Below are 14689 nucleotides of genomic sequence, written 5' to 3' on the forward strand. Positions count from 1 at the left end.
GCAGAGAGGGCAGTCTGAGATCCTCTTGGCTTTCTTCTCCTGGGGTGGAACCATCCCTCATGAGCCAGAGGAAGGGCTAACAAGACTCCATTATTCTCAGCATGCCATGCCCAACACAGAGCCTCCATTACACAGGTGGGGCCTTGGTGGAAGAGGTGAGCCCTCACCTGTTGACCACATTGACCTGGGACTTAGTTTCAGCAAAAGCAGCTGGGGGCAGAATGAGAAACACTAGCGTCTTACTACTCCTGTAAAGAAAACCCTCTGGCTGGAAGATGGAGGGGGCCCAGGGTTCTTGGCTGCAGTGATCTGGAGTGGAGTTTTGGCTGAGCTGGGAGGTGGGAAGGGAGCAATCAAGCTTGGTTCAAAATGCCACAGATGCTCATTTGTCTTACAGAATTTTCATAGATTTTCTTGAACAGATGTTTCATTTGCTGTTTGCCCTTAGGACCATTCCCAGAGATTTAAATGGTTGCTTTTTCTACTTTTCACCAGTTTTACTGGGGAGCAGGGTCAGCGGAGCTCCTCATGCTGTCATGGTGAACGTCACCCTCTCTCTATATTCAATTCTTAAAACACAGTTTCGATTAAGACTGCTGAAAAACTTGTAATTACTTATACTGATTCACTATTTCCTTAAAAGCCCAAAGCTTCAGTGATCTAGTGCCAACTCAGAGCTCATTTTATTTTCCATTGCACTCTAGTCAGACTGAGCTCCTTCCAAAGAGATGCTGTCTTTTCTGCCTTAGTGTCTTCATGTATAGTGTTCTTTCTCCCTGTTTATCTTTTTGGCACTAATATTTAATAATTTAACTAATAAAAAGTAGTTTCACTTAAAAGGAATCCAACCTTGCTTTTACCTAATTCTATTACTGCCATTTTGTTTCTTTGTTCAACAAAACAGTTAAATGACTTCCAATTATAAAGATAGGTTCATAGCATAATAGACTTTACCAAGGTAACTTTTATGGAGTTTTCAATTTAAAAAAGGAAAACACTTATCTGTTCAATAGGGAAGAAACAATCCTCTTTATTAACCTCACGGTATATTCAGAAAGGATTTAAAAAACACACACATTTCCTGGGACACAAAACTGTACCAAAAGTATTTCCTTACAAAATAACTTCACAGACCAACAGTCCTGGACTTACACAAAGACATACATATTGACATACATTAGCTTGAATTAATACACAATCCAAATGCTTTCGCAGCAATTTTCTAACAAAATCCTTATTGTATTAATGCAGGAGTGTACAACTTCTTCAGTTCTTTAAAAATAGTAATAAAAAATTACAAAATAATGTAAATGTAGAATTAAAACTGAGACTATATAATCTAGTATTAATAAAGTCAAACAATACTCATAAAAATTGATGCTGCTGCATATTTTATATATATATACACAGGGTAAGTCTTTAGAAATTTAAAATGCTACTGGTGTCACAAGTTCACTTATCAATTTTTTTCCATGTATCTTAACATTCGATTTCCCAGATACCTGTGCTTTTTCTATTTTTATTCTGAATTCTTCATTAAGAATTTCCTCACATATTTACAATTAAATACCTAACTTCTAGAACTTTCCTTAGACACAACAGACAAAACAGTTTTGTTAAATACATTCACACAAAAGGTTTGTTTGTGTATAAACAAAGGTTTGTTTTCAAGAAACAGTTCTAGCATATCCATGATAAACAAACTGCAAAATAGTACAGACACTTTTCTTGAGGACTAATAAATGCTACGTGCCAGTTTTACAGTCACTACCATATTTGCACATTTTCCTCTGACACATTTGCAAGATAATGACAACCAAAGGGCATGCTGACTGGAATAATTCCAGTAAATGCATTCTGTCCAGTGAGATTCATAAAATTGAATGGCTGTTTCTAGTCCCATCTGGATAGACATGGAAATGCATGCCCAGATACTTGTATCGTCCCCAGAAATGCTCAGTCTGGTAAGTCACCCTCTTGGTCTTCTGAAACAGAGCTGCAGAAGGCAGTGCATTCTTAGTGAGACCAATGGCCCCCTCTTCTCTGTCACCTTTCACACATCTGTTTTGGTTATAATCCTGGTAAAAGTGGGGAAAAAAACATAGTTAAGTTTTCTGTACCAAAGGTTTCCTTTCTGAACTCCTTCATCAGATATGGATGGTTAAACAGCCAATAGAACTATTTATGTTCTATTAATTACGATAATTGTTGGTATAAAATTTAATTCAATCCTTGTACATAATCACTTATTTCATATGTATGCAAAAAATAAGGAAAAAAAGCTGCAAAATAAAAGCAGTAGTTAACATAAATAGAGAAAAGAGCAGGTACTTTGTGTTACTATTACTTCTTTGGAATGGTATAGCTCAGACCCAAATTCTGTAGATTTTCACTTACTTTTCCCCTTTCCTAAAATGAAATTACTATTTTAAAAATTAGCAGGAATTATAATGCATATTACAGGAAAGTCACAAAATAAAGACAAGCAAACAAAAAACATTTAAAAATATCCATAATTCCATTCACACAGAGATGAACACAGTGAACACTTTGGTATATATCTATGCAGATATTTCCTTATTCAGATATATCTAAATACTTTATTTTCTAGTGATACTTCCCTGAACTGTCATCTCCAAATAGAAGATAAACATTTTTGATAAAGAGCTAATTTGTAACACCTTGAGGAGTAGAAAATGAATTAGGAAACTGAAGCCTCTATTGAAGACAATGAGTCTACTATGTATACTGCTAAGCATATTTTGTTGATTCTAAGATTCACATTTTTTCCACACTTTACACTCTGAAATCCACCTTATAATGTTATGAGTTAATCTGCAGTGTTTTTCTTGAAGGTTTCATGAAATAATGGTGTTTCTTATAGTTGCTGCTCAGAGTTGATAAAATACGGTATGTAATCTCTATAAAAGCTAAAAATAATTAACCATGTAATATATATATACAATTATAAACAAAAACATATAAATACACATACACACATATTACGTTGCTAATTTCCTACTGTTAAATTTGTCCTCGATTGTTTCAATAATGTTAAGATACTTTAGTTTCAAATGCTCTAACATTTCTGAGATAGTGAGAGAATTATTAGTTCAAGATTTACGGAGACTAGGTGGAAATTGCGGATAAGGAAATTACCAGTGATTTAAATTTTTTTTTTTTTTTTTTTGAGGATTGGCCCTGAGCTAACTAACATCTGCTGCCAGTCCTCCTCTTTTTGCTGAGGAAGACTGGCCCTGAGCTAACATCCGTGCTCATCTTCCTCTATTTTACATGTAGGACGCCTACCACAGCATGGCTTGGTGAGTGGTGCTAGGTCCACATCTAGGATCCGAACTGGCGAACCCCAGGCCAGAGTGGAGCACATGAACTTAATCGCTATGCCACTGGGCAGGCCCCATAAATTTTAAATGAAGAAATTTCGGTTTTAAATGGAAATTTAAAGTGATTTAAAATTTTCCAAAGATAAGCAGGATGCACAAGGGAGGAAGCCATAGGCTAGATAAATACCAAATTTTCAACCTAATCCTTCTAACATTTTCACCACAAAGCTAAACAACAATGGCTAACTTTTTTGTGTTTATTTTCTGTGTGCCAAAAGCTGTAGTCAGCCCTCCATATCCACGAGTTCTGCATCCGCAGACTCAACCAACCAGAGATCGTGTACTATGTTCACAATCTGTGGATGTGGGCCCCACGGATGTGGAAGGCAGACTAAGGACTTGTGTGTGCGTGCACGCACTTGTGTGTGTGTCCTGGAAACAATCCCCTGCAGATACCAAGGGATGACCATACTGACAGTACGGTTCTCTTTTGCTCTCTGAAAACATTTATACTCTTCCTCCTTTCTTGATATTCTACAATTTTACTATGAGTTATCTTGGCGCATCTTATGTCAGTCACTGGGCTGGGCATTCAATGGGCCCTTTCATTCTTCCCTGGTAAGTTCTCTTGCACATATTTTTCCTTCTCCATCTTCTTCTTTCTAGGATTCTTGATAGTCTGAATTGGTTCTCTACATCTCTTTCTTTCACCTCATGTATATTTTTTTCTATTTTTCTGGGAAGTTCCCTTGACTTTAGTTCCGTGAATTTTTTATTTCAGCAACAGTATTTATAATCTGTCATCTTCTCCTGGCTGTATCTTTCTCCTAATACCCTCTGAGTTTCATGAAGTTAACTCCTTCTGCAATCCAATTAGGAATTATAATTTTTAAAGCATTCTGTTGAATCATCCTCTGGGGTTGGTTTTGCTATGTATCTTGGATTTTCCCTCCCACATTGTTAACTCCCCTCATACATGTAAGGATTCTTGGTTGTACAATTATGCTGATGTTGCTGGCCTGGATTTCTTTTGCTGCTATAAAAGCGGAACTGTTTTCCCATCAAGTCTCCCGTGAGTGGGAATTTTAAGTGGGACAGGGCAGAGCAGGGTCAGTAGACCACCAGCAGGCTTTGGTTTAAGCGTGGGGCTGCAGAGCCAGCTCTCAGGCTGGCACCTCTTTGAATGCCAGCATTAGACGAGCCTCTTGGGTGCCACCAACTCTCCCTGAAGCCACTAGACCAACATTTAATTAACTAATCACTATTGTTATCTAACTCTGCAGTGGCACTTTAATGCTTAGAAACAAGGGAACAAAGTTTTCAAAGTTTTGGGCTGAAAATGTGGCATATTCTAGTTGGTGTCTTCCTCTCCTTTTCCATTTTTCTCCCATCCCCCCTGTTTTGGTCTGGATTTTCCTGACCAAGTCCATAGTCTCTCTGGGGTTCCATCAGGCAGACTAGCTCCCATGGTCTCTCAACTATTTCGCAGTACCACCTTTAGTATATTCTATTCTTGTTTCTATCCTGCTATCTCCAGAAAACTTCGATCAAATGTAAGAGAAGAAAGAAAACATTTTCATACATGCAAGGGCTCCAAGTTTCTTTCTACACATTTTTCCTAAGGAAGTTGTAAGAGAGAAAAAGACAAGCAATTCAAGAAACAGTGGATTCAACCCAAGAGAGCAGCCAAGGAAGACCCAGGAAGCCTACATAGTTACTAGTCACTGCAGCAAGAAGAAGCACATGTGATCAAGATAAATAGTTACAAAAGAAAGAAAGGAACTCCAGAAAAATTAACAACATCCAAGAAACAATCTAAATAAGAATTAAAATTTACCATGATTTTAAGAACTGACACAGTATGGAAGATTTATTTGACTTTGATGTTTGGAACACTGACTGGTGGCTCTAAGCAAGGGTCATGACATCAGAACCTTAGAGAGAAGAAAATGTAATCCTAGAACACAGTTTGCCTACTGCAAATATTTACACAGCCATAATCATATACGTTGTTTACGGCTTTCTACCTTTGAGAAAAGCATAGAGGACTTCGTTGTGGTTGCAGGATAGAATATAACTAAATAATCCAATAAAGTTCAAGTTCTAAAATAATTCTGAACAACTCAATCCAAAAGTCATTAAGTGGGTCAGGCAAAACAGACCTCCACACCAAGGGGTCAGGTGAGCTGTACTGTCTGAAAGCTGATAAAACAAGACAGTCATAAATATATAAAAAACTGGAGGCAAAAACAGAGTAACTACTACAGTTAAAACAAAGGTTGCCTCTGGGGAATGGGATGGGCTGAGGATGCAGAGGATACAAGAGTTCGTCATCATAACCTCTTTCTAAACGTGTGCTGTCCAGTCTGGTAGCCACTACCTACATGTGGCTCCAGAGCACTTGTAATTTAGCTAGTCCTAATAGCAATTTGCTGTCCTCTGAATTTCAAAGACTTTATATGAAAAAATGAATTTAAAATATCTTGTTAATAAAAATTTTTATACTATTTACAATATGGTACAATGATAATATTTTGTAGACTGGGTTCAATAAAATTTATTATTAAAATTAATCTGTTTCCTTTTAATATGGCTCCTAGAAAATTTTACATTACATGTGTGGCTCACAATACACAGCATGATACTAAGTCTATATCATTTGATTTAAAACATGTATGACTTTAATAAAAACAACACTAGTACTGCTAACAACTTCATGATAAACTGAAAAATACACTTTAGGCCATACCACCTCTGAATTGCCATAAAATCTTAACAAGATCCAAATCAATGACATCAGTTGTAATTCTGCAGTAACTGCAACGTCTTGGGCTAACTCAGTGCTGAGGCTGTGGTGTAGCCTCAAGAAAATGTACTTCAGTCTAGAACTGCACAGCAGAAATTTCCTCATCTGGTCTCTTAGAAAACTGGAAAAATGCTCCCCACCTTTCATAAAACACTTCTTTAAAAATTATGGCAAACCGGGGCTGGCCCGGTGGTGCAGCGGTTAAGTTTGCATGTTCCGTTTCGGTGGCCCAGGGTTTGCCAGTTCAGATCCCAGGTGTGGACCTAAGCCCTGCTTGTCAAGCCATGCTGTGGCAGGCGTCCCACATAAAATAGAGGAAGATGGGAACAGATTGTTAGCTCAGGGGCAGTCTTCCTCAGGAAAAAGAGGAGAATTGGCAGCAGATGTTAGCTCAGGGCTAATCTTCCTCAAAAAAAAAAAAAAAGCAAGCAAGAAAAATTACGGCAAACCTACGTAAAAGCAGAGAGTAATATAATGAGCGCCTATTTCAAGCTTCATTAATTATAACATTTTACCCAATCTTGTTTTGATATCCTGTCACTGTTTTTCCTCCTGCAATATTTTAGAGTATATCCCAAACATCACGTAATATTTAACTGATAAACACACCTTAGCACATATTTCTAACTGTATATTTACTTTAACATAAATACTATGCTGCTGTTAGACACAAATTAATAATTTCTTAATAAATCTAACATCTAAGCGATAATAAAATTTCTCCAGATTTTTTCAAAGTTATTTTAAAGTTAAACTCAAATCTGGATACAAACAAGGTCTACACATCGCATTTGATTATTCTCTTTCAATCACTTTCATTCTATAACAAAGGTCATCCTTCTTCCTACCCTTCTTTTATGTCATTATTAACAAAACCAGTCATTTGTCCTATAAAATGTCCCATTCTTGACATTCTAGATTTGCCTGATTGCTTCTTGGTGGCATCATTTAAGTTGTTCCTAAATTCTCCTTGTTTCCTATACGCTTGTAGTTAAATTGAGCTCTTCTCAAATTTCTGAGAGATTTAATCTGTAATGCCTAAAGGCATCTATTGTATGCAATGAATTCATTTCCTTCCTATGCATCTAGAATGTTAACAATTATGTACCATTCTAGGGAAAAGAGCTACTCAGTTTTCTGCAGTGCTTGATTCTTCAACAGAACTTAAGTTGAGAAAGGCTGACTAGAAGCTTCATTAGATTCATGTACAGTCGTCCCCTGGTATCTGCAGGGGGGATTGGTTCCAGGACCCCTGCAGATACCAAATTTCAGGGATGCTCAAGTTCTTTATATAAATGGCGTAGTATTTGCATACAACCTATGCACATCTTCCCGCATACTTTAAATCATCTCTAGATTACCTATAATATCTAATACAATGTAAATAGTCGTTATACTGTATTGTTTAGGGAATAATGACAAGAAAAAAAGTCTGTATGCGTTCAGTACAGACACAACCAGCACAGGCCTTTCAACCTGCAGATGCAAGACCTCAGTGATATGGAGGGCAGACTCTAACAGCAAATGTCCTGGTTTTTTTTAGTGTTGCTAAGACCAATCAGTGGGTTCAGGAATGTCAATCTGATCTTTCCATTATTAAGTTTACCTGTCAACCTTCTACCTAATAATTTGGGTATCGCTTGATGATTATTGCCTAGATCTATTATTTTATTAGGGATGGCAAAATTGTGATGTTTTAATTTTATCATGCCTGTTGTACTTTATTCTTATATAAAGAACTTTATAAAAAAGAACTTTTATAAAGAACTTTCTCCAGTTATGTGGTTACCTTGAAAGAGCTCGTATGAGAAAGAAAGAACACGTCTTTTCTGTATGAAAACATCAATTTTCAGAATACTGAGTTCTGCTAGACCAACTGCCAATAGTGGTAAATAAAGATTTTTTTTGCATCATTTTGAACTCATGACTTGTAAAATCTCTATGTGTTTAAATCCATTGCAAATATTCTTTCTGATGCTAAGTTGCCCCAACACACTTTCAACGACTGGCTTAATAGTTTCCATATATGGTGTGCCCATAATAAACATACAACATTCACATGCCCACATGTGTGGAAACACCTCTCTCATATTGATGAGTACTGTATTCTTACAATCTCATTATCATTTCAGTAGCTCTCCTCCTTGATTTAGTTTAAAGGCAGATATTCCAAGACACTTTTTCTCCCCTGCTAGCACACAATGTTAAGTACTCAAGGATATCAATGGACTTGGAAGATAAAGAATTTCATTTCAGAATTCTATGCAACATGATTTTGGAGAGGGGAGGTGTGTAATCTGTCTTCTGCCTACCTCTCCAACCATATCTTGGGACCCTCTCCCTCTTGGCCCACCATGCTTTAGTCATACAAGCATCTTCTCAGTTCCCCAAATATGCCATGCTTATTTTCTCAGAGCTTTCATAGCTATTTTCCCTCTGACTGAAACCAATCCCTATATGGCTGGCTTCTTCTTATCCTTCAGTTCTCTGCTAAAATGCATCTTTCCTGACAACCAATACAGTTTCCCCATTATTTTACATTACTTCATCCTTTTTTCTTTCATAAAATTTAACATTATTCTATACGTTTATATGTAGAAAAATGTTTACTTTTTTTGAATTGTCCTTCTTTTGCCCATGGGGGCAAGAACCATGTCACTTTTCTTCACTTGGCAACATATAGCACAAAATGAACACTCAAAGAGCTACTGAATAAATGTAGAATGTGCAGATGGGTAGGGCATGGAATACCAATTCCAAACACCACAGTCTCAAAGGAACTCCTCTAAGGTCAATAAGAGAAACTTATTTAGGTAGAGTCTATATTTAAACCTTTTGAAATAATGTACAAGAATCCTTAGTATTGCGGTATCCTTCTGTGGAATGGCCTTTACTGTTATCTACTCTAAAAAGCACAGTTTTCTTCATTGACTTAGGCTGCAGTTGACCTTGTTGTTTTTTTTCTGAGCTAAATGGTATCTGATTTTCTAAACCAAACATTACAAATAAGGAATTTTTAAATAAGTAACGTACACATGATTTTGCATATTCTGTATTTATCAAGTTGCTGATCCTATGAAACAGAATGCAGTATATTTGAAAGTTAAGCCAAACAACAGAAAAGCAATTTAAATCTTTTTTTTTTTTGAGGAAGATTAGCCCTGAGCTACTATCTGCTGCCAATCCTCCTCTTTTTGCTGAGGCAGACTGGCCCTGAGCTAACATTCGTGCCCATCTTCCTCTACTTTATATGTGGGACACCTGCCACAGCATGGCTTCCTGCACGGTGCCATGTCCACACCCGGGATGGAACTGGAGAACCCCAGGCTGCCGAAGGGGAACGTGCGAACTTAACCACTGCGCCACCGGGCCGGCTCCTACAATTTAAATCTTAACAGTGACTTACAACATAAAAATACCAAATGATTTGCAAAAATCATCTAGAAAACTGGGAGTATCCAAGGAGAATATAACGACTATGTCTTATCTTCATTATCCATTGCTTGGTTAAATTAAAAAAACAAAAAACCAATTCTGGCTCAAGGAGGAAATCAGAAATAAACTCACACTATTTTTAAAATATGATGAGCCAAGAGCATGGATAAACTAACCAATAACTCTCAGGTCATAAGAGACTCACCTATTTTGTCTTGTAGTGTCTCTTCTCATTCTTTTAGGAGGAATTGGACAATCAGCCATTGGATGACGCAATGAATCACTACACTTACGTGTGGGAGTCATACCTGTAAAGACAGAAAATATAAAAAATTAACTCTAAAAAGACTGGAATTATTATAAGCAAAATAAAGCAAATATATCGTAATTTATAGAAAAAGAATTAATAAACAATACTGAAAATGCTTCTTACTACTCCTGCTGAGAGAACAGTTTACAACCCTTGATCAGATAACTTGGAGGCCAGGAGTGTCTGTCAATTTAAGTTTCGGATCATTCATACTCTTTCTTTCTGTAGTTGAACTTTCATCATAAATATTATCTCCATGCAGAGTAGAAGTTAACAAAAAGTAAGCACATACCTAGTTTTTGCTCTATTAGTTTCAGGTTTTTCTCTTGTTCATCGAGTTCTTGTTTTTTCTTCTTCATATCAGGCGTGTGAAGGTACTCTAACTGACCATTAAGGTCATCATTCACAGCGCCCAACTTGCACACAGCAGTACGATACTGCTGAAGAAGATCTGAAAAGAAACCAAAGACATTTGATTAAAACTACTGACACCATATCAAATCAGTGTTTTAGGCAAGAAGAATTAGCAAGACTGAGTATAGTGTTATAGTAACATGTGGGAATTACTTTTGAAGTCACAAAACATTCAATGTAAAGAAACGAAATAAAAAAACACAGTTTAGACTCTAGAACAAGACTGGTGCTTGTTAAATTTTAATTTTCTTTAATTGTTTGACCTTAAATTTCTTTCTCTCTTAGAAAGAGTTTTCTATATAAAAGTGCTCTATGAATTGGATCACTCTCAATGTTTACATCCTGTTTGATATGCAGTATTCAATCTAATTCCACACAGAGAAATTTGTGGGGTGGGAGGATGCATTAAATATACTACTGTTAGAAAATCACTGCTTTCAGCAGACAGGACCATTATCTGAAACAAAGCTTTCAAAAATGCGCTTTTAATAAAATACTTAATTTTCAAAAAAGTTAACTTTCCTAAAATCACTTGATCTAAAAATTTATTACATTATTCAAGTTTGAGACTATTTATTGCCTGTATGATTTACTAGACATTAAATATTATACATAGTGACTACACTCCAGTCCAGAAGTCAGCAAACTATAGCCCACACACAAAGAATGGTTTATACGGTTTTAAATGGTTAGATTCTAAATGATTATATAAATACTCTCATAATACTCTCGATTTCGCCTCTTGGTTCACAAAACCTAAGATATTTACTATCTGGCCCTTTGAGACTGTAGTCACACAAAAAGATGATCAATATTCATGGGAATGGGCATACAAATGCCCAAACATTTAACAATAACTTCTTCCACAGTTTTTTATGTAAACCACTATGTATATTTGTTAAGACTTAGAGTACATCAGATACAACATGAGACATTCTACACTTTAAGGGTCAAGAACACTATTTTAAAAAGAGAACTATCCAGCATTCTGGGAATCCACACTTAGAATGAGTGAGTACATACATACATGCACGTCTTTGTATGCTTATGAACATATTTATATATTTAAATACAAATTCTAGATGTGTAACTGAGTGATGACAAGGTCCTTATGTTCCATAATTCCTTATGATTTCATGGGAACTCTTAAAAAGGTATCTAGAAAAAACTTTGGTTTTCTGGTCTGACAGAACTTCCAATTGATATTAATGTTTTCTATGTTCATAAAATAACACTTATTTTTATCTGAATGAGTTACAAAATTATGTCCAGACCCATATGTCAGAGATGCTGCCCCTATTTAGAAGGCAATACACAAAACTTCAGGTCGTTAAGGGTTGAAATTCTGATTATTAATATAATAAATTAGTTATGAGGTTCTTTTACCTTTTAAATACTGAAGAAATTAGTGTATTCAAAAGCTTTAGTAGAACACTAGTCTTGTTATTTATAAACAAAGATGGAACATTGAATACTTCCCATTAAATGCCGCACTAATAGTAAGTAGTTTCATATTTTATGCATAAGATAGCCAGTAGCAGCTTAATTTAATATGCCTTATTAAGCCTAAATTTTTTTTCTTTGCTGAGGAAGATTCACTCTGAGCTAACATCCATTGCCAATCGTCCTCTTTTTGTATGTGATCTGCCATGACAGAATGGCCACTGACAGATGAGTGGTATAGGTCTGTGCCTGGGAACTGAACCTGGGTCCCCAAAGCAGAGCATGCTGAACTTCACCACTAGGCCACTGGGGCTGGCCCCCAATTTTTTGTATATAAAATGTAACTTCTATTTACCATGGTGTCTTTCTTAACTCCTTTAATAGAATTTTGCCAAAGAGAACAACTCAAAATTCAATTTAATTCTGTTTACTAATGATTTTAGAGTTTTTATATTATATGTTATCTGAAAATTTCAATTATCTAAGGAAAAAACTGATGGCAATGAAGCTTTACTGTGAAAACAGCAAAACCTTTTAAAAATTAGTTCATATAAAGGGAAGAAAGCTAAAATTACAAAATGTACTAATTTTTGTATGATACATATTAAGAAAGATAGGGCCAGCCTCAATGGCCTACTGGTTGAAGTTTGGCATGCTCTGCTTTGGTGGCCCAAGTTCACTTCCCAGGTGTGGAACCATACCTCTCACCTGTCAGTGGCCATGCTATGGCAGTGGCTCACATTAAAAAAAAAAAAAAGAGGAAGATTGGCAACAGATGTTAGCTCAGGGTGAATCTTCCCCAGCAAAAAAAAAGAGAGAAAAAAGAAAGATACAGATTATTTTAATATATCTAGAGGAAAGATCATGTAAGCAAAGCTACTAAAAATAACACAAAAGAATTGAAAATTCACCTGAATCCCTGTTATTAGGCAAGTATTTAAGGTTGCTTACAAGGCAGAAGCAACTTTCTTTTTTTAAAGATTGGCACCTGAGCTAACATTTGCTGTCAATCTTCTTTTTTTTTTTTCCTTCTTCTCCCTAAAGCCCCCCCAGTATAGAGTTGTATACTCTAGCTGTAGGTCCTTCTGGCTCTGCCATGTGGGACGCCGCCTCAGCATGGCTTGACAAGCAGTGCTAGGTCTGCGCCCAGGATCTGAACCCGTGAAACCCCAGGCCAGTGAAGCAGAATGCGCAAACTTAACCATTTGGCCATGGAGCCAGCCCCAGAAGCAACTTTACCACTGTACATGGGTAGGTAGACTTTACTAAATAATATTTAGGTCTCTTCAAACTTTATGTTCTACATGATTCTAAAAACTTTACTGGCAAAAAACTGATAAGGACTTGTGACTGGGAAAAAATTATGCAAAAAAATAGACTAGAATCTCTGCACCGTTTGCTTCAAAATAGTTCATCTGGGCAGAGCAGGAGGGTGGCAAGTTGAGAGAGAGATGGGTATAGATGAAATAAAAGTGGGTAGCTGACAGGTCCATGGGAGTTCATTATACTTCTCTATTTATTTCCATAATAAAACAAAACAAAGCAAAATATCCTTTGCCCTGAAAACCACAGAACTTAAATATTCTTAGTCATTATTTCTAAAAATATTAAAAATGATTTTACTTAACAACAAAAAAAAACCAGTAAGTGTGGACTGTAACAATTGAAAGGTTAAATATTAGAATTATTAAGCATGATAATAATAAAGTGTAAATAATGTCTAGGCTGACTAGATGCAGAATACATATTTGGAATATATGAACATAATAAAAGTGTTAATGAGTTGATTATATCACAGTTATAAACTACATATTGATTACTTTTAAGTTATTTTAAAATGCTTTTCCTCTCTTCAGCTGCTATTAACAACTCTTCTTTCTTTCTTCTGTCCATATCCTGGCTTCTGCAATGGCCATAGTTAATTTCTTTTAAGACTTTTTAAAAAACTATTTCTAGGGGCTGGCCTGGTGGTGCAGCGGTTAAGTTCTCACGTTCCGCTTTGGTGGCGTGGGGTTCGCCAGTTCAGATCCTGGGTGCGGACATGGCACCACTTGGCAAGCCATGCTGTGGTAGGCGTCCCACATATAAAGTAGAGGAAGATGGGCACGAATGTTAGCTCAGGGCCAGTCTTCCTCAGCAAAAAGAGGAGGACTGGCAGCAGATGTTAGCTTAGGGCTAATCTTCCTTAAAAAAAAAAAAGTATCTCTACTTACAAGATCTCTATAGAAAACTTGGGATAGTACAGAAAAGAAGGAAGGTTGGGGAAAACCTGTAGGTCTACTGCCTCACTTTTTTCTTATCTTTTTCATTCCACAAATTTGCAGGTTTAATTTTTGACACATGTGATATTTTCTATCCACTTTCCATTTAACATTGTAATAGACATTTCCCAGAGAATAAATTCAATGAAAGGATTTAACATTTCTATTGTTTTGCTCGAAAAACAAGGCTCTAATATTTATGAGTTAAAAAAAAAAAGTCTAGTCTGTATTTAGGATTGTTTAGTTAGGCATGTTTCCGAGAAGATCAATTACTGGTTCAAAGAATATGAGTATTAAAAACAATTAGTAAATTTTTTTTGATTATCAAAGTGACACAAACAGACTGAGGCAGATTTAGAAAAATATATAGAAAATAATAATGGAGAAGAAATTTATCTCAATCACATAATCTGGAAATAAAACCTTTTTCTGTCTACTCTTTTGCTTCACTGAGAAGATAGAACACACACACGTTCCGAACCTGGGAAAGCTATCGAACCTTTCTGAACCTCAACTTCCTCACCTGCAAAATGAGAAGAGTAGTGCATGAAATAACTCAAGTGACAAGCTTAACACAGCACTGGTACAAAATTAAGCCTTCGAACATCAACTATTTTATTTCATTGAAAATTGCTTATGTCATCCACCCACTTTTCTATTAGTCTTGGCTTTTTTC

General features: G+C 36.2%; 1 protein-coding gene across 1 annotated transcript in view; it reads right to left on the reverse strand.

Annotated features, from left to right (window-relative positions):
• Positions 1 to 998: 998 nt before the first annotated feature.
• SMCHD1 (structural maintenance of chromosomes flexible hinge domain containing 1) overlaps positions 999 to 14689 on the reverse strand; it is a 136693-nt gene continuing 123002 nt past the window's right edge. The window contains exons 46-48 of the mRNA XM_014832868.3: positions 10188 to 10346; positions 9791 to 9893; positions 999 to 2078 (exon numbers count right to left, since the gene is read on the reverse strand). Coding sequence (XP_014688354.2) covers positions 2054 to 2078; positions 9791 to 9893; positions 10188 to 10346 — 287 coding nt within the window. The 3' untranslated portion in view covers positions 999 to 2053. The remainder of the gene's footprint in view (positions 2079 to 9790; positions 9894 to 10187; positions 10347 to 14689) is intronic.

This window comes from Equus asinus, chromosome 7 (genome assembly GCF_041296235.1).
Source record: "Equus asinus isolate D_3611 breed Donkey chromosome 7, EquAss-T2T_v2, whole genome shotgun sequence".
Lineage (NCBI taxonomy): Eukaryota > Metazoa > Chordata > Mammalia > Perissodactyla > Equidae > Equus > Equus asinus.